At 53.1% G+C, this 20,162-nt stretch overlaps 1 protein-coding gene across 3 annotated transcripts in view; it reads left to right on the top strand.

The window, feature by feature from the left end:
- The window catches only part of BMP1 (bone morphogenetic protein 1), a 41,590-nt gene that overhangs the window by 1,716 nt on the left and 19,712 nt on the right, over positions 1 to 20,162 (top strand). For 2 of the 3 annotated variants that reach the window (XM_032855860.1, XM_032855862.1), the window contains exons 2-9: positions 5,541 to 5,654; positions 7,902 to 8,066; positions 8,246 to 8,363; positions 8,675 to 8,853; positions 9,619 to 9,724; positions 11,184 to 11,308; positions 11,864 to 11,979; positions 19,699 to 19,801. In XM_032855860.1, coding sequence (XP_032711751.1) covers positions 5,541 to 5,654; positions 7,902 to 8,066; positions 8,246 to 8,363; positions 8,675 to 8,853; positions 9,619 to 9,724; positions 11,184 to 11,308; positions 11,864 to 11,979; positions 19,699 to 19,801 — 1,026 coding nt within the window. Of the gene's footprint in view, positions 1 to 5,540; positions 5,655 to 7,901; positions 8,067 to 8,245; positions 8,364 to 8,637; positions 8,854 to 9,618; positions 9,725 to 11,183; positions 11,309 to 11,863; positions 11,980 to 19,698; positions 19,802 to 20,162 lie in introns of those variants that run through there. The other variant, XM_032855861.1, reaches the window with a different exon arrangement.

Below are 20,162 nucleotides of genomic sequence, written 5' to 3'. Positions count from 1 at the left end.
AAATATGAGAACATATATAAAACACTTATTAGAGATTAACACACAGTAAGCACTTAATAAATGTGTGCTGCCTACTCCCCTGTTTTCTATGCCTCACACTCCCACTTCTTCTTCTTTTTTTTTTTTTTTTTTTTTCTGAAGGAATGGGCTGGGTTTGCAGGAAAAGGGAGTGTCTCCCTGTCCCTGTCCTTGTGTCACTTATTCATTCAGCTGATCAACGTGGACTGAATGCTAATAATATGTGTCAGGCCCTGGGCTTGATGTTGGGGGAGAAAGAGAAAAGTGTAAGACATGTCCCCTGCCCTCAAAGGGCTTCCAGTCCGGGAGGGCACAAGATGGATGAGGATGTAATCAACTGCACCAACCAAGATGCGTTCCGTGCCACCTTGGAAGGACAAGGCTTAAAGGCTCAAGGAGCCTCTTCCCCCACTGCAGTCCTGGCGACGGTGGTGGTGGCAGAGAACCAGGGGTCACGGGAGGCTGGGAAGGTTTGGGGGTTCTTCATGGAGGAGGGAAGACCTCGAAGAATGGGAAGGAAGTCAATCTGACGTATCTCACTCCTGGAGGGTTTTGGAGTGATTCTTGGGAGGAGGCAGCTGGAGGCTGAGGGCTCTATCCCCAGTCTCAGATTTCATGCTAGGGTGGAGCTGGCTGACTTGGAACTTCAAACAAGGGCTCTGGAGAAGGCTCTGCCCCAGGGTGAAGTGAGGCTGGTGGGGAGCTGGGCCAGGCCTGGGGGTGGCCGAGAGGGCCCGAGAGCCTGACAAGGCCAAGAGTCAGGGTCAGATCAGGCCTCCCTCCTGGGCGTGACTGCTGCAGCCTTGCCTACCTCCGCCCTGACTCCCTAAGACCCCACACCAACAGCTTCATGCCTCAGGTCCCTAGGCTTTTATCTCTGTTCGTGTTGCTGTGTCCTCTTGCCCCCTCTGAGCCTCGCCGTCCGGGTGCTAGACGTGATGGTGGTGGAAGCACCCAGCTTTATGGCCTTCGGATGTCCCTGATAGGCCCACTTACGTCTGCTCCCTTGAGCCTTTCCGGCTCTCGCCTCTGGCCCTCCTTGCACACGAGGACTATTCCCAGTCCTGAAAGCCCTAGTGACTCCCCTGGATCACCTCTCAGGATAACCAGGCCCCTTCTTGTGAGATTACCTCCTTGCACTTACTGTCAGAGCTAGGGCAAAATTGAGGCCAGCAAGGCAAAATTAAGACCCTTGATACCCTGGAGAGTTTCCTGGATCTTGTGGGCAACACTAGAACAGTAAGTGGGAAGCTGCATTGGTCTGTGTGTGTGCTGAGAGCTGGTTCCACCAAGCTCACGCTCTGGTGTGTAAGCTCTCACGTGCACATATGAACTCTCTGTCTTCTCTCCTTCTTTCTCCCTTGCCCAGAGAGATTGTGAGCCTGATTTCTTGCATGGTAGGATGCCAAACCATCCGGGGGAACTTCCCTGAGATTCCCAGCTCTTGGGAGTGAACCTCGGGGCTCTGGGAGAGACCCAGGAGGCAGGAATTGGGACACAGTTGCTCCCATAGGCAGAGAAGCACACGGGGACTGCCCTGAGCCAGTGAGGACCTGACTTCAGCCCCTGATGCAGCTCACAGGTTTGCTCTTAGAAGAGGAGGTGGGGGAGTAGCTCACCAACCCTCATCACTGTCCCTACCCTACGGGCCTTCTGCCCCAGGTTTGGACTTCAAGGGCCCTCAGTCATAAGCTCTGGAGGTTGAGAAGCGATCCCTTCTCTTGCCGGACCACATTCCCCCTCCAGACACTCGGAATGAGTCACCCACCCACCTGTGCCCCTGCTCCCTGAGTCACCTTCTCTTTTAGGTGCCCCAAGGGAGGAAGAAAAGACTTAGAATCTCCCTGGGCTCCAGATGGAGGGGGACCAATGGGACTCCCCCAGAAAGAAGGAACTCTCAAGAATTCTAGTTTCTCCAGAGGTTTTGGGAGAAGATGTTGGGGGAGGATGGGGAGGGTGTAGAATGTGTCTCTCAGGCCACTAAGAGCCGCCTAAGGATATCAGGAGGAATCAGCTCATCTCTCTATGTCTCTCTCTCTCCACCCCCATTCATTTCTAAGGGTGCCCTTCTCCCTTCGGGGGTATGGGATGTGAAATGTATACATGGAATTAGCTGTGTGTTTGAATATATGAGGGCTTGCACAAGGAAGTAGTCAAGAGAGTGTTTGGGCACATTTGTGGGTGTCCCCCTGTTTTCTGGGCAAGTCCCTTCAACTGTGCACATGGGTACTCCGAGTGCACATCAGGAGGCGTGCAAATACGCGCCTGTGTTGCAGCACACAGCTGTGATTAAGTACACGCGCGAGTCTGTGGGAGCTTGAGAACGTTCTCCTCCAGCCAGAAGCTGCATTTGTGTGATGGGACATGCGTATGCCCTATGCACGTGGCATTGGGGCGCCATCACACTGGCGAGCTCCTCTCCCTCTCCCCCAGACGGTGATGCCTTGCCGCATCCCTGGGGAGGAGACTCCGCAGTCAAGAGGCCCGCCTAGAGGATGGGCACATGAAGTCCACCTTACTCTTCTCTTTCCTCGCCTGCTCCCAGCCTGGCTATGGAGTGACCACGAGGGCTCCTGGCTGGTTTACAGCCAGAAAACAAAACAAACTTTTGATCCTGTGTTGAAAACAGCTACTACTCTGACCCTGACCCCAGGGCTTCCTTCCGGGTAAGGGGGTGGGGGGTTGTCCTGGACTCTCAGCCATCCAGATTCCCAAGAGCTTCCCTGTGGGGGAATCCCAAATGGGCAGAGCCTTCAGACTCAATGCCTGCCCACCCCATGTATCCCCACCCCCACTCTGTTCCCACACATTCTTCAGCCATGACATTCCCCACCACAGGACGCCCGCTCCGCAGAAGGGCTCTGCGGCCGGCGGAGGGCCTGTCCCGCCTTCCACTTGCCCTGCCCCCCAGACTGCTCTGGTCTCACAGGCCAGCACGGTTCCGTGTGTTCTGTGCTTGGAATTCAAGGTTCTGCTTCTGAGCACTCTGGGGCTTCACTCAACCAGGAGCCCAATGAGGGTGAACCAATATGCCTTTAGGAAGTAGAGAGCTGATCTTGAGCTTACGGGGCTGTTTTGGGGTTAAGATTAATAGGAACCATTTAGTGGGTGCTTACTGTGCTCCAGGCTCTGTGCTAGGGGCTTTATTCACATGCTTATTTCATTCCATCATCCTGGGAGACGGATTCTATTGTTAGCTCCTTTTTATGTAGGAGAAAATTGAGGTTTAGAAGAGTTTATGTGACTTGTCAGCTAATAGGGGCCAAGCTGGGATTCAAAGACAGGTCTGTCTGCCTACAAAGACTTTGCTTTTTGCTGCGATGTCCAAAGATGAATCTGAATGTCCAGCTACACGTGTATATGATGATGCCCATAGGTGTGGGCACGTGAGCCTGGAGATGCCAGTGTCTGTGCAAAGCGTGTAAAGATGTGAGGGTATTTGTGTGGCGTGCGTGTGCTTTTGTGAATGTTGGCCTTGCCTTCTCGGAGTGTACCTCTCATCCTGCGAGCTTTGCGGGTCAGCTGAGAAACATCTCCTGTTGCTGTCCCATCAGTTGCCGAGCCAAGGCCCCCAAAGATGACGTTTTACAGAAAAGAATCTTTCTCCTGTGGTGGAATAGATTCTGGGCCACTTACCAGCTGGTGACCTTGGGCAAGTCATTTCCCTTCTTAGGCCCAAGGGTTGTGATTTCTGAAGTCAGGGAGGTGGGGCAGAATCTAGCCATGAGGTTTTCTCTCAAAGAGTCTGTAACTGTACACTCCTGGGCAAATGGACAGGTGGAGTATGATTTAATGGGCATGGCCTGAGTGGGCCAGGGTCAAGTGAATTCATTAATGGGAAAGCACTTTGTCCGCTGGGAAGCACAATGTAGACTTCAGCCTTTACATAGAGTGTCCTTATGGCTACCATGACCAGCTTCCTGGGTCTGGAGCTTGCAGTTCGTCTATGGACCTTGGAGCTTGTGCACATACGTGTTTTAGAACCGTCTATGACTGTATTTTGTGTGTGTGTGGTTGTGTGTGTCTGCGTGTCTATTTCTGTGTGTATTTACAATATGGGTTCTACAGCAATAATGAACTTGAATACAATGAGTGCTAGACTGGGAATCAGAAGGCCCGAGTTATGCATCCAGCCTCCCCAATGACGAGCAGTTGGGAGACCATTTCCCTTTCAGGCCTCAGTTTCCATATCTGTAAAATGGAATGTGGCCTGGATAACTGCTAGAGGGACTCTCACGTTCTGTCAATCCAGGTCTAGGTTGCATCAGAGTATGTGTTTGCAGGCCCAAAGAATATCGACGTGATGCCCCACTCGAACAAACATTCTGGAGTGCCTTCCACCCGCAGGGGCGGTGCGGGGCAGTGCGGGTGCTGCTTGGGGCAGGCGGGAGGTAGGGAGCACGTCTCTGTGACTTACGCAGCTTTGTGTTTGAGGGCATGGTTGTGGATGTCACCGTGTGTCTGATTCTGCATAGGATGAAGTGTTTGTGTGTGTGTGTGTGTCCACCCAGCGGGCCATCTGGGGTGGAGAAACCTGTGTGCAAGGCCTCAAGGTTAAAACAATTTGTGTAATGCCGCCGCCAGGCCTGTGTAGCACTCGGGATGAGAAGCAGATGTTGCCATGGGTGGAGCTTCAGGGAAGCGGCTCTGTGCTCCAGCTCCATCCAGTTCAGCCTCCCGCCTCCCCCAGCCCAGCATGAAGCTGCTCCCGAGCTCCTTCCAGAGCACTCAGCACCACAGCGTCCTCCTGCTCCCTGCTCCCGACTTCTCAAAAGACAGGCAAATTGTTTAGCCCATCTCTCCAAACACATCTCTCCCCAGGTCCAGAGATCAAAATGGCCTATTCAAGGGGCTCTGTCCCCCACCACCACCCACCCTTCTTGCTCCAGAGAAGGGACCCTGAGACTCAGAATAGGAGTCCCTTGAGAACGGTTCAACTTCCTCCTAGCTGGGCAGCTCCCGCTCTGTGTCCTGCTTTCCCTGATGCATCTCTCTGCTCTGTCCTTATTCACATCCTCTCCTCCGTCTAACTGAAACTGCATTTGCTGAGTGGATACCGTGGGCTCAGCACAGCGCCAAGGGTCTGGGCCCACCGAGTAGACACTGTTATCTGACCACCTTCTGCTTTCTCCATGGCACCCATCACCGCTCTTGAGTTCAGTGTTTGTTTCCTTGCGTATTGTCGAAGGTTAGCTCTCCACAAACAGGGCCCTTTTCTACCTGGTTCATCACTTGAGTGGTGCCTGGCGCACGGAAGGTGCTTATTAAGTATTCGCTACAGAGTGATGGGCAAAGTGACATGACTGTGTCTTCCTCTGGTAGGGCGTGGGTATCAGCTTTGCTGGATTCCCAACTCCAGAGTGAGCATGAGTCTCCTGAGGGAGCCTCAAAGCCAGTCCCCCACAGCCTTCTTCCTCAGAAGGCATTTGAGGACGAAAGTTGCTATAAGGGAGCCCTGGGGTGGAGGCTGTCAGTGCTGGGTAGAAGGATTAACTCCCCCTGGCCTCTTCTTTTCTCTCTAGCTGCCTTCCTTGGGGACATCGCCCTGGATGAGGAGGACCTCAGGGCTTTCCAGGCACAGCAGGCTGTGGATCTTAGGCAGCGGGCAACCCACAGGTCTTCCGTCAAAACTGCAGGTATGCTGGGTATAGGCTGGCCCTCCTATGTCCCAGAAATGGGTTCCAGAATTGGAGAAACAAGGAACCTCCCTGTTTCCCAGCCAGGGTCTCTCAGGACAGAGGCTATGAGCTTGAAGCCAGCATAATGGCTTGTCTTCCCTTGGGATAGCTTCATCCCTTCCCCAGAGGAACAGCAAGTGTAGACAAACCTGGGAGCTAGACCTGACATTCTTTTTGCTTACAGTTGACAAAGGACTTTCAAAAGCATTATCTAACTTAGCTGTCCCCAGCCACCTGCGCAGGTAGGCGTCAGGACAAGCCCTGCCTTGCAGATACAGAAACTAAGGCTCACGGGGGTAACGTGGCTTGCTCACGATCACAGAGCTGGTCAGTGGCAGAGCTGGGACAGGAACCCAAGCCTTCTCACCCCAAATCTGAGGCTCTTTCGCTCAACACCCCAACCCCTTCTGGCTTCTCGTGCTCCCTTTTTGCAAGCCTTTACGCATCTTTCCAAGCCCATCTCCAGAGCTTCGCTGGGTAAACCTTCCCTGATCATCCCTCTACTCTCTGTTGACCATGTCAGTGAACCATATTTCAATAGTTTTTTTTTTTTTTAATATGTCTATCTTCCCTGCTGGACTCAAAGCTTTTCAAGGTCAGGGATGAGTCCTTTTCACCCTTGAGTGTGGCCCAAGCAGCTAGCAACCCACGTGGCCCTTGGGAATGGGTGAGAGAAGAGGAGGAGTCAGGGCACAGGCTGCTTCCATTCTGTCCAGCCTTGTCACTGCTCTGGAACATGGTGCTGTCTCCAGGGAGCTCTCCGCCTGCCAGAGATGGGGATTCTCACTTGGAGCCCATTCAGCTTACACTCTGCGGGGCTCAGGCAGTTGCCCTCTCCCCATGAGGGAGGATTGTGGCATGGGCAGCTGTACAGAGCTGGCCCTGGAGGGTGACATGGTGGCCTGATAACTGGAAAGGCTTCCTGGGCCTGAGAGAGGACCGGCAGACAGTACAGGCAGAAGGGAGGGGTTGGAGTGCCAGGGCCCATCACGAACCCACCAGGTGACTTTGGGCAAATCTTTGGCATCAGTTTCCTCATCTGTCCAGTATACATAGTGACTTGCCCAGTTCACCCCAGAAAGCTACTATGTCACAGGAGAACGTGCATTTGGGAACACTTAGAGACATCAAGTTCCATATGCTTCACAAGGAGGAAGTCTTATTAGGTGAGAAGGAAGCATTTCCTAGTCCCAAGCCCCCTGCAGTTCCTAGGAAATTAGTACACCATGGTTTTCCTTTTCAGTTATGCTCAATCCTCGCTCTCCGTGGTAGTTATGAATAGAGCTATTGGACAACCTTGCTCCATAAAGTCACTGTGAACACTGAATTCGCGACCCTAAGCCATTCGTCACTCCTAGGAGAAACGCAGTGTTCGCTTCCTGCCAACCTCTTGTCATATGATTTTCATCAACTGATCGGTTTGTGACGCCGTCTTACGTGTACGTGTGTTTCTGTTTAAAGACCCCTGATTTAGGGCGCCTGGGTGGCTCAGTTGGTAAAGCGACTGCCTTCGGCTCGGGTCATGATCTTGGGAGTCCCAGGACTGAGTCCTACATTGGGCTCCCTGCTTGGCAGGGAGTCTGTTTCTCCCGCTGACCTCTCTCCTCTCATGCTTTCTCTCTCTCATTCTCTCTCTCTCTCTCTCTCTCAAATAAATAAATAAAATCTTAAAAAAAAAAAAAAGACCCCTGGTTTAACACATAGTGGATTCATTAACATGGAGCCATGGCTACAGCCCTCTGACTCATGACCGAATGAAGGTTCTGTAACACACATGTATGTTCTCCATAAAGCACATGAAATCCTTCTAGCACTCGGGACACCAGACGGCATGACAGTGCTTCAGCACCATCAGGGTGGACGGAAGTCATTTTAAACAGCGAAGTCACTGACAAAAAGCCCCCAAATGCAAGGAAAAAAAAAAAAAGAGTGGCACTAAAAAGACTCTAAAAAGGATACTTATTGACAGCGTCACCTTATTCCACCTGAGCTGGGCATGTGGGTGACTCATGCTTTTCTGCCCGGCTCTGCACAGGTCGGCGAATAACCATGAGAAAGCGGACAGTATTGATTTGGGGATTACAAATAAGTTTTAGTGAGTGGGCGAATATGGAATCCCCCCAAAATGAGGATAGATTATATAATTTGTCTCCCCCACCACCCCTTCATTCACTTGCTACCAACGTCTCTGTCTTCCAACCCCAGGAAATTCCTCTGCCTTCGACTGCCAGAGCACTGGTGGGCAGCTGCAGAGGAGAAGCCGTGGGAGATGGAGGGGCAGGTCCCGGAGCCGGCGGGCGGCCACATCCAGACCAGAGCGAGTGTGGCCAGATGGGGTCATCCCCTTTGTCATTGGGGGAAACTTCACTGGTGAGTGTGATTATGGGGGACGGAGGAGGGAGGAAGCCTGCGTCTGGACCTGACCGTGGGGCAGCCGGGTCACGTGTAGGGATAGGAGTAGTACCTTCTGTGTACCTGTCCAACAACAGGCTGACACTCTAATAGTGCATGGGCCCAGCTGGACCCTGTGATCCCCTTCATCCTGGCAGGTAGCCAGAGGGCAGTCTTCCGGCAAGCCATGAGGCACTGGGAGAAACATACCTGTGTCACCTTCCTGGAGCGCACTGATGAGGACAGCTACATCGTATTCACCTACAGACCCTGCGGGTGAGCAGGGGCCCCTGGGCGCTGCACCCTCGGCCGTCATCCCAACCTATATTCTGCCCCAGGCACTGCTGCTGCCCCAACGGGACCTGACACTGCGTCACCTGTCTCCCCCCACCACCCCTGCCCTGGGACATCTCCCTAGGAGCCGCCCAGGGATGTGGCTATGACCCCTGCACACAGCCTGGGAATCCCGCGCTCAGGCCCCTCCCCCGCGCCTCGCTCCCCCGCCCCCCTGGCAGCCTCGCCCGGCCCCTGAGTGGATGCACTCCCCCAGCTCGGGACCGCCCCCCTGAGCTGGCCCCGCCCCCCAGGTGCTGCTCCTACGTGGGTCGCCGTGGCGGAGGCCCACAGGCCATCTCTATCGGCAAGAACTGTGACAAGTTCGGCATCGTTGTCCATGAACTGGGCCATGTCATCGGCTTCTGGCATGAACACACGAGGCCAGACCGGGACCGCCACGTCTCCATCGTGCGGGAAAACATCCAGCCAGGTAGCGCCTTGACCTTGGTGCCTAGCTGTGTGCCGCAGCAGCCCCGGGGGGCCCCACGCTCCAGGGCCTCTGGTGGGGGTGAGAGCTGCTGCCTGGAGCCATCGCTTTTGGTCAGCTTAGTGGGCAGCCCCTGTCCAGGGCCCAGGTTTGTCCAGACCCCAGCCCTGAGGCTTCTGCTCCCTGCCAGGAGCAGCTCTGACACTGTTGATCAGTTATAGAGCTGCTTGGGGGCTGGGAGAGATCCTGGTTCTGGACGAGAGGCCATCGGGCAAGCCAGAGCCCAGCTGCCCTGGGGTGGCGGGGATTTGGTGGAGGGAATTGGCACATCCCCCATGCCATCTCAGCCTTTCTCTTCACTTTTCCTCAGCCTTCTGCCCTTTGCCTAGTCTCTCCTCTAAGGGTTTTTTCTTTCTTGTTTCTCCAGGCTACCTCCCTCCCCTCCCATCCTGCTTCCTTCCTCCTTCCCAGGCCTCCTCCACTCTTCCCGGCTTTCATCTCCCTGTGGTTCTAGAAATGAGTGCTTCCTTCCCATACTCCCTGAGCCTTCCCTCCAGCCAGTCCTCGTTGACCCTGCCCCTCTGCTGGACAGACTCTTCTAGAGACCTACCCTTACCCCCAGACTTCCCTTGGCCACTCCCCGGACCCCCAAGTAGGGGGCCTCTCTCAAATGCAGGGAGAACCCCACCCCTGCAAATGTGGCACTGCACCCCACACAGACCCACCCCGCCAACCCCCCCTCCCACACCTTTTTCCTGGTCTTCGCAGGGCAGGAGTATAACTTCTTGAAGATGGAGCTCCAGGAGGTGGAGTCCCTGGGGGAGACCTATGATTTTGACAGTATCATGCACTATGCCCGGAACACGTTCTCCAGGTGAGAGATGGGGCCTGGCCTCCTCTGGGGCAGCCCAGTCCCGCCCCCTGTAGGCCATTCTCTTTAGGCCTCTCATTTTGCACTAGGCTGCCCGACTGGGGCAGTCCCCAGTGACAAGCATGGACTTCCTGGTGGCTGCAGCCCCCAAGCAGAGGACCCGTGGGAGCTACCTGCCCTGCTGTCCTCCTCCATGCTGGGTCCATGGCCCGGCCGGGACTCACAAAGCCTAGTACCATGTAACTGAGGGCACCTGGCCTAGCAGGCTGAAAATCCAGCCACTCTACTGGCCGCCTAGATAAATGCCGTCGCCCCAGAGCTGTATCAGCGCAAGGGAGCTGAGCTTTTCCCTCATCTTTCAGCCAAAAGAGGCACATTTTTCTCACTGGGGTCATCCTTTCTAATCAGTCTGCCTTTTTGTAACTGGCTAATTTGTACAAAGGCTTCCTCCTGCCCTGAACTAGCCTCTCTCTCCTGCTCACAAGTGCATGCATACTTACTCCTTTTCCTGGACCCACATTCCCAGAAATCACAGCCAGAACCCCCTGAGGTAGTGGCCCAGCCTCTGGCCCCCACAGCTTCTCCTTAGCAAAGTGTGGGAAAAGGCCCCTCCCGCCTCCTCCTCAGGCTCCCCTTCCCGGCCTGGCCTTTCCCATGCCTGGCTCTTTCCTCATCCTCTGTCTGCTCTCCTGTTCTGTCCCAGCCCCTCCTCAGTCTCCCTGTCTCCAGACCTGAGGGAACAGAGACAGGAGGAAGGGTGGTGAGGTCATCCACCACCCCCACCATGGCCACAGACCTCCCCTGGACATTTCCCACCACATCCCACCCTCCCCCCTGCCGAGTTCCACCCAACTGGGTGTGAGTCAAGGACCCTGGGGAGGTGGAGGGCCGCCTGCTTCCTTCGCCCTGCTCCTCCCAGATGGCAACACCCAGGACTTAGCAGGCAGGAAGTCAGGGGGGACAGGAGGCACTGATGGATCGGGAGTCATGGGGCTTTCCCCAGGGTCTGGTCTGGCCAGGGCGGAACTTGTCAAGAGCAGCCTGTAGCAGCAGGATGAGTGCGGGCCCTGGCAGTCCCAAGAGAGGGTTAGCACGAGGGGCTACGGAGCAAGGACTGGGAGAGGCTGGCCACATGATCAGCAGGAGTCCGTAGATCTCCTGATGCTGGGCACTGCACCCAGACTGAGCCAGAGCACCAATAGGTCCCCAAGGCATGTGGAACCTGCGTCCCTGAACTCCCAGAGTATTCCTGGGGCTCCCCCAGGCTCCAGCCGTGTGGCTGCCACGGAGCAGGGTGGCTGCTGGTCAGTGGGCAGCATAATGACAGGGTGAGATATTTCCACCCGTCCCTGACCCTACGGAGGAATGTCTGGGCTCTGGCAGGGTCGTGACCTGGGTGCACACAGGCACACCACCCATCCTTCCATCAGACTCTCACCCAGGTCGGGCTTTTCCTCCTCAGGGGCATCTTCCTGGACACCATTGTTCCCAAGTACGAGGTCAATGGGGTGAAACCTCCCATCGGCCAAAGGACCCGGCTCAGCAAGGGGGACATCGCCCAGGCCCGCAAGCTCTACAAGTGCCCAGGTCGGGGCGGGGAGGGACGGGCCAGGGAGGGGTGGAGGACAGAGCCCCGAGGCAGCCAGTGGCCAGGGCCTGGGGCTGAGGAGGCTAAAGCCATAAGTCTTAGGGAAGGCCAGAGGCTGCCTGGTGTTGGGGCTGGGAACACCCAGGCAGGGGCACTGTTCAAGATAAGGAACCAAACAGGGGATTGGGTGGTGCCCCACCTTCTGGGGCTCTGGGAGAATAGGGCAGTCGGAGCAGTAAAGAGGGCTAGCAGCGCAATTCTCAGGAGTGAGGTAGAGCGAGGCCCACCAAAGGAACTGGACCTTTACTCTGGAAACCCTGTTGCCTTGACAACAGGGCATCCTGCAGCACTAGGCTGAAGAGGTCAGACCTGTGAGCTTATATGTGAGGAGCAGGGAGTGGATCTTAAAGGAACAGGACCACCCCGGACTTCCTCCCCTTCTCAGACGTTCTTCTCCCCGTCAAAGGATGCCAGAGCTCAGGGTGGGAAGCCAGAAGGCTGGGGGGGATTGCGCATCTGCAGCCAGCAGTTCAGTCATTTCCTTTCCTTGACAGCCTGCGGAGAGACCCTACAAGACAGCACAGGCAACTTCTCCTCCCCCGAGTACCCCAATGGCTACTCCGCCCACATGCACTGCGTATGGCGTATCTCAGTCACACCCGGGGAGAAGGTAACCGAGCGTCTCCTCCTCTGCCAGGACCCCAGAGTAGGAGAGCATAGTCCATTGTGGCTGTGAATGACCTACCTGGGAGATGTAGACCCATTCATCCCATAAAAAAAGGAGCACTGCCTCGAGGAGGGGCTTCTAGCCATCCTTGTAAGGGAAGGCTGGATCACAGAGAGCCCTTGCTACACAAGAGGCACTTTTCTGAGGGCTTCTCAGGCTCACCCACAGGGTTTTCCCGTGGAATCTGGACCCTTCACCCACCCCTGCACTTCCCATGTCCTTCCATGCATTTTGACTGTTTCCAAAAGTCAGCGTTAAAACTTTATTTCCCTTGATTGGAACATGACACTTAATGTACTTGTACAGTATGGAGCCCAGCTAGATTTCGTTCCTGGTCCTGTTGTCCAGTCCAGCAGCTCTCAGGACCATGTGGAATCCTCCATTCAGCAGGTAGCCGTCCCTCGTACTCTGTCCGGAATTGTCGATGAGCATGTCTTCTGGGTCTTTGGAACCTGGTCTTTGACTGAAACACTGAACATGGCACGAATCGAGGCAGATCCAAGATCCTTTTCTGAGCTGACATGGTTCATTGGCACTTTGGGCAGAGTTATTCCATTGGCTATGACACCCCTTAATATCACTACCAACCAGCCATGAGTCACTGCCTTGTTGACTGAGAAGTGAGCTTCTCAGACCGTGCTTTTGTCATCTTCATATTCCTGGTACAGGAAGTAGTTGCCGAACACTGACTAGGTAGACAGACTGCCTTACCAAATCAAATCTACCGGTAGTAGATGGTAAAACGCCTTTTAAAATGGAAGTGATATTTGTCTGATACTTTGTTTCAAGTGAACCTGAACTGGTTCCTAGGATTCAAGTGTCTCCTTTCTAAATGGTGGCAGACTGTCTGTTTAACTGTGGATTGACATTCAACTCAGTGGTTTGCAATTCCCAGAATTCACTCCAAACCCTCCTTCTAACACAGGCACGCATGCGCGCGTACACACCCCCCTTTTGAAAATTGGCAAAGCTTTTGTTCTGAGCTCTCAAGATTACAGACACTGATCACATCTGTAAGTTATTTGAGTGTCCTCTGATGTCATTTTTGAGCCTAGAGGCAAAAGCTAGTTTAAAGAGGTGCTCCCCGACTCTCCTCCAATATGAATCGGTTTCCATTTCCTTTCCAAACTGCTTATTTTATTTTTCGCAATTGAAAGATCATTCTCATTTGTGCTAAACTTCTGTTGAGAGTTGAGTAATTCCATCACCTCTCTCAGTTAAAATTCTGTCACCCGCCTTGAAAAGTCAACCCATCCCCTCCTTGTTGTTATTATTATTTTTTAAATTCTGAATTGAACTTAAAATATTGCTGTCCTTTTTGCTGCCTCGTTTGGAGCATGCCCTGGCTTCCTTGATCCTTCTGCTAGAGGTCTCCACTGCTGCAGCCTTTGGAGATCTCACAGCGGATAACAATAAAAACAACTAATGGTTATTGACTGCAGGATGGGCTGGGCATGTGTTAAATTCTTTATGTGTTATGTCTTGTAATTAACACAGTGACATTCTCGGCTGGTGCTCATGTCATTCCCGTTTTGCATATGAGAGAACAGACGGGAAAATCAAGGAGCTGGCCCAAGAAACTGGATTACGACACAAAAATCCATGATTACAGTAGTGGGTATTCTAAAGCCTTGCCCCGTATCAACAATTGCTAAAGTGTCCTTCCCCAGACCCTTGTGCACACTGCTCGCCCAGCACAGGGGGACGGAAAGAGGCACGAGGTAGGCCTGGCTCCTGGAACATAGAGTAGGGTAGAATATTGCCGTCTTTCCTGTTCAGAAGATTTGCTCAGTCAGCAAGGATATGACAACTTGGTCAGGATCCGTCTCCTTCCCTGCGGTTCTGAGCTGGCATGGGCTGGCCCAAGTCTCCAGTAGACACATGGCTGGGCCGCAGGAGCCTCTCTGTGCCTGGAGCCTCTTCCCTCCACAACTCCCCAGAGACTCTCCAGCCCTTTTCAGAGGGCTGCCTGGGCCTCCAGGGAGAGAAGAAGGCTACAGAGAAAAATTCCAGATTCATCAGTGCGTGGTTGCAGAGAGATCAAAAGTAAAACTCGCTCCCAGTCCTGGATGCAGTTGTAGAGTCGTAAGTGAGCCAGAGATGGACCCCCGGGGGACAGGCGCCCTTGAAGGGCTCTTGGAGGCTGGGGAGCTAGGGAGGATGGCATCGTGACGCCGCAGCTGCCATTCCTCGCTGCGCGTCCGCTATATGCCAGGCAGAGTAGTAGGCATCTCGTGTGCATGACCTCGTTATTCCTCTCATCTGTTTCGTGGCGCAGGGGCTGTCATCTCTCAGGTATGGATGAGGGAGTTGGGGCTCAGAGTGCAGAACTCTGCCCAGGTTTACACAGGCAGTTGTGGTGGAACCAGCCTTCAGTTCCAGGACTGCCCGACTCCAAAGTCTATGCTCTTTCAACAGTCACTCTGGGATAAACCTGCCGCCGTTCAGGGGTGGACTTTGATGTCTCTCCTGGGCTGAGAGGTTGTTTTCACTCGCTCTCCACTTCTCTGCTTATTGCCAAAAGTACGCGTGATATGTGCATTTTATCTTATATGGTTATGCAAGTCAGGGATATGTCAGTCAGAGAAGAAAGAGCCCTGTTGGAAGCCTTCTTTCAGAACCCCCAAGTGTCCACACTGTGCGTCATTAGCAGCTGCTCCAAAGAGGACTGACAGTGTCTCTCAAACCACGAACCCAGCTCCTTCTGAGCGGGAAAGTGGTTTTAGGAGATCACGGTTTACTGTCGCAAAGAAGCCGAGAAGATAAGAACTGAAAATGTCTTTTGGATTTGGCGGTAGTGTCCACCCCCATTCCCATCCCTGCCTTGTGATAACCTTCCCGTTCTTCAAGTTCCCACTCAGATTCCACCTCCTCTGTCATGTCTTCTCTGATCCCCACCTCCCGTCCCCCAGCTGGGAGAGGGGAGCCCTCCATCCTCTGGCAAGGCCCGTGCGGGACCCTCCCCTGAGCTCCTGCTTCCCCGTGCTGAAGGGCGTGGGGCTCTGAAGGCGAAGGCCAAGCTGACCCTCATTCTTGGCGCAACTGTTCGGCCAAATCGAGCGCGGGCCTGGGGAGGCCACATGGAGTGGTGGTTCAGGGTGTGGGTTGAAGAGCCAGAGTTGAAGAGTGTCTGGGTCTGACTCCGGTCTGCTGTGCTGTTTACTGGATATATGATCTCGGGGAAGTTGCTTAACCACTCTGGGCTTTGTTTCCCCGTTTGTAACATGGCCTGGTGGTAGTGCCTCCATCAGGGGGCTGATGATACAAGGATTAAACAAGTTCATGTACGTGAAGTGCTTAGAGCAGCGCCTAGCACGTGGTGGGGGTTCAATCGAGGCTAGCTGTTATTATCATTCTGTTAACGGAGAAATCCCTGGTCAACCTCCCCAGGTTCCACATCCCCCATCTGCCTCCCTCTACTTCCAGTTTCTGGAATGAACCCATTTCAAAGTTCAAAATCTTAGGCAAACCCAGCTCCAGTAGTGAAATTAACTTTTTTTGAGTGACGTACACTGTAGTATATATGTGTGGCCTGTATGTACGTTGTATGTGTGACTCTTACATGCGTCAGTGTTACAAACCTTACGTATATTAGCTCCCTGAGTCCTGTGAGGTAGGTCTATGACTGTTGCCATCCTACAAAGAAGGGAATGGAGGCGCAGAGGTGTGAAATGATGGACCTCAGTGGTTCAGCAACGCAGACAGAAGCCAGGCCGTGGGTCCCTAGGAGTCGACATATTGTCCCAGTTGCTCCCTGACAGCAGCCCACAAACGTGATGCGTACCTCCCATGTGCAGGGTGCACTTGGAGACCCCACACGCTGTATCTCATTTAATCCCCCAGCTCCTCAGGCTCGCCTCCACATTTTAGACAAAGACACCGAGGCACAAAGAAATCAGGCCACGGGCCCAGAGTCACCAGCAGGAAGTGGTGGAGCAGGCCAGGTTTTCTTTGGCCAAGGGCAGTGCCCCTGCCACCAGAACACAGCTGTTTCCACATGACAGAAGCTGTTACGACACTTAATTAGACAGCTCTGGTCTCAATATAGCCATGGCCGTGCCTCCCTGGAGGGTGACCCTAACCGCCAGCACAGGTCTCTTCCTCCTGAGTGAGGCGACCGCGGGTTCCTCCTGCCCCGTGGGAGGTCTCGGGTGGGCCCTTTGGGGCAGTGCTGGCTGGGCGTGGTCTCCTCAGAGGCTGTGAATTTATCCGCCCCAAACAGAGCCAGAGTTGTTCCCGAGGATGACGGGAAAGTTGCTGCTGTTCTTAGCCCAGCTGCTGACCAAATTGATTGGCAGACCCAGGGAGGCCACATGGAATCATGGTGAGGGGTGTAAGCTGAGGAGCCAGAGCTCTCTCCCTGGGCCCTCTGCTTTCCTTCTTCCGTCCAGCAACTTCTTAAAAGAGAGTTTTGTTATTTGTCAGATAGAAGGATGATGTATCCATGCTGTAAGAATTTTGAAAAATAGAAGAATTCCTAAGGTAAAAAGTGGATATTCTCCCCTGGATTCTCCTTCAAATCCCACTCTTCAGAGGCAACTAGGCATGAGTAATACTTGCTAGGTCCTTTCAGACCCTTTCGAGTATGTTTGTGTGCATGTGTGTATGGATATATGGTCTCAGGTACCTTCTTTTCACTCAGCAGTTAATTGTGGTCAGAGTTCTGTGTCCACAAATCAACTTCTACCTCAGGCATGTTCATGGCTGCTTCGCATGCTGTCATCCCCGTTTCTCTTCACTGCTCGGCCATCCCCTGTAGGTCTCCACTGTTGGATGTTTCATTTTAGCTTTTTATAAGTTTCTAGTATTAACAAAAATCACTACAGTAAATATCTCAAGATTTAGATCTTTATGCACTGGGGCAAACGTATCTGTAAAATAGGTTCCTAAAAGCAAAATTCTATTCAAGAAGTATTTATGAAGCAACTCCTACATGCCACGCACCAAAGATTCTGTAGTGAATTAAAATTCTTGGCCTTGAAGGGTTTACGGTTTGGCAGGGTTGGGGGACAGGCAAGCAAATAAAAAGTAAACGCAGTAAGTTAGATGGTGATCGATGTCATGAAGGAAAGCAGCAGAGGAGATAAAGGAGCGAAGTGGGGATTACTATTGCATGTGGGAAGGCCCCATTCACATCAGGTGAGTTGGAGGAGAAATGGACAGGAAATGAGGGAACACTTTGGGCAGATAGCTGGGAAGAGCTTCTAGGCAGCAAATGCAAAGGCCCTGAGGCAGGAGCAGGCTTGGTATGTTTGAGGACCAGTGGGGCCAATGTGGCCACAGCCAAGTAAGCAAGGAGGGCATTGTGGGGAGAGATAGCGGGGCATTAGACCACAGATGGCCTTAGAGGACATGGAGAAGACTTTGGATTTTACTCTGAATAACATGCATTAAAGGATTTTGAGCAGTGGGGAGATAAGATCAGTTTCATCATGAAAGGCCTGCTGTGGTAAGAGGTAGTATCAAGAGTAGGGACTACTGAACTAATCTTGGAAAAAGTTGATGGCAGGGCCAGGACCGCGAGTCAAGAAGGGGAACGGGTGGTTTGAGGAGAGAAGGGGAGGCTATAAAAGGTGGGCCTGGCAGCTCGAAGGGCCAGTCAGTCTCACATTTCAAGGGAGACAGTCAATGTGCTTGTATTTTCTCTAGCCACTACATTTGACCATCTGGGAAGAGGCACAGAGTAGGTAGAAGTCGGATTTAATCAGGGATTTTCAGGAAGAGGAGAAAGTTGAGGTCCTTTGCAAGGAGGTAATGATAAAGTTAGACCATGGATTTGCCAGTCTTTGCCACTTCCTCTGTGTCCTATTTCAGGCATTTTCTAGAAAGATAAAATGTTGGGCACACTGTCTCCAGAGCAAGAGCCAGATTTTCAACATCAGTTTTTTCAAAATATGAGGACTTCTATCTGGATAATAACAATAGCTTTCATGATGACTGGTAACAATCATCGAGAGTAATATAGGCACTTTTCCAGACCTGGGCTTGTTTGGTTACATCCCAGAGAACCACAATTAAGAAACACTTCCCCAAACACAAACACATTTCAGCCCATGTTACGAATCAAAAGAAGAGAAGTAGGATGGGTGTGGGTCCCAAGCTAGGCAAGGAGAGATGTGAGTACGTGAAGGTAGAAGGCAGGAAAACCCCATAGGCTCTGGCTGACGGTCCTGGTGAATTGGAAGGGTTGTTGGACTCCGTAGAGAGTGGTGAGCGAGGACAGATGGGGGCACGTGGCCTGATGGTGGGCTCCTCGAAGCTGAGCTTCTGTGGGAGGAGGCACAGTTACTGGTGAGAACAAGGTCTAGGGCATGATGTGCCATGTGTGAAGAAGAGGTGGGGAGAGGAGGTCATGGCGGAGAGGCCAGGAAATGGGAAGCATCATCTAGGTGGATGTGGAAATCACCGAACATTCTGAAGGGGTCCGTGTCAGGGAGTGACAGCGAGCCAGAGCTCTTCCCTGAACCTCGACCATCACAGCTTTGAGGACAGGCTATGGACCACAGTCACCAGTGCCTGCTTTGGGATCATTTTCATTCTCACCTCTGCTCTGCCTGCCTCTAACTCAGCCATGTGCCAAAGGGGAGACAGATCTCCTTATTTTCTTTTCCTCCAGCAGGGAAGCCAGCTAGATCTAACATGTGGGCCCGGTGGGCACGGGACACACCCCTTAGGTCACAGCAAACCGTTCCCTGGAGTTCCCTGCTTGTTGGACTCTAAAGAAACAAGAGGCTTTGGGGCACATTCTGGAAGCTACTAAAGCAATTTCCCTCTGGTCAGTGTGCTTCTCTACCTATTAGTATGTGTACCTGCTGGAGAGAGTTGAACATTACCAAAGTGTCAAACGTCCCTCCAGTGTGACATGACCAGCTGGAGTTCATGCTCAGGAGGCGCTCAGGGCAGTGGCGATGAGCTCCCATGTCAGGGTGACGTGCTCTTTCCTCTGATCATGCTCGGGGCCACTGAGGTCAGAGAGCTTGGGTGATTTACCCAAGGACTCACATCGGGAAATGCAGAGGTGATATCCCAGCTCAGGCCCATGTGTGTGGAGTCTGAGTTTTTTAACTAAGTGAGATTTTCAGATGTATATGTCCTTCTGAATCCTAAGCCCCTTGACAGGGACAGACCTGAAACCCGTTCACAGGAAGCATTCGGACCCGGTATTCCCCTCAGCCGCTAGGATGGCCCCCTGCCTGGGATCGTTGTTCAATATATATGTGACCACAGTGACTCAGCCCTTCTTCTCTGCCTCTCCTCTCTGGACCCTTCATTCCCATTTCAGAGTCCCCGATACCCACACGCCTCCCACTGAGGCGGCATCCCTCTAAAGGTGCTGGATTCGTGTTACTGAACTTGACCGGGAAGAGAGCTGGGTCGAGGCGGAAGCAATGGCTCCTCTCGAAGGGAATAAGAAAAATGAGACATTTTACTTATTAGATTCCACAAGGCTACATATATTGAGAACCAGGATGTCTGAGAAGGATGCTGGCCGTCATTGGCAGACAGCTGGGGAGAGGAGGGACGTTTCTGTGCCCGGAGCTCATTTTTGGGACCTCTTCACTATTCACAGAGGGGAAGGCAGGCCCCCACCATGGGCTGGCAGGCGAGGCTGGTGAGGCGTAGGGGGCTGCGTAACTCTCCTCCTCTTCCCATGTCCCCTAGATCATTCTGAACTTCACGTCCATGGATCTGTATCGCAGCCGCCTGTGCTGGTATGACTACGTGGAGGTCCGGGACGGCTTCTGGAGGAAGGCGCCCCTCCGAGGTAACGCAGGAGCCCACCCCCTCCCCCGCCTCCTCTGTGGCTGTGGCAGTGTATGGTTTGCAAATATCATCTCCCATTCAGTGAATTGCTTTTTTGTCTTCTTGACAGTTTCCCTCACTATGCAAAAGCTTTCGGTTTGATGTGGCTAATTCCTTCTTAAGAACTACTTAAATCACAGTCTCTTCATCCTCTGCTGAAACCCAAAGCCTGGCCAAGGGTGATCTGGCCACCCTGGTGTGGGAGCCAAGAGTCCTGGCAGAACTAGTGCCTTCTAGCTCTATCACTAAGTCCCTTTCCCAATCTGGACCTCAGAGTCCTTGGTACGGGCTTCTGGGCCTCCTGCCAGGGTAAAGCTCAGTGT

This window comes from Lontra canadensis, unplaced genomic scaffold, assembly GCF_010015895.1.
Source record: "Lontra canadensis isolate GAN:19392208 unplaced genomic scaffold, GSC_riverotter_1.0 scaffold10, whole genome shotgun sequence".
Taxonomy (NCBI): Eukaryota; Metazoa; Chordata; class Mammalia; order Carnivora; family Mustelidae; genus Lontra; species Lontra canadensis.
The sequence above is the reverse complement of the archived record's forward strand: the minus strand, read 5'-3'. Positions and strand labels throughout refer to the sequence as shown.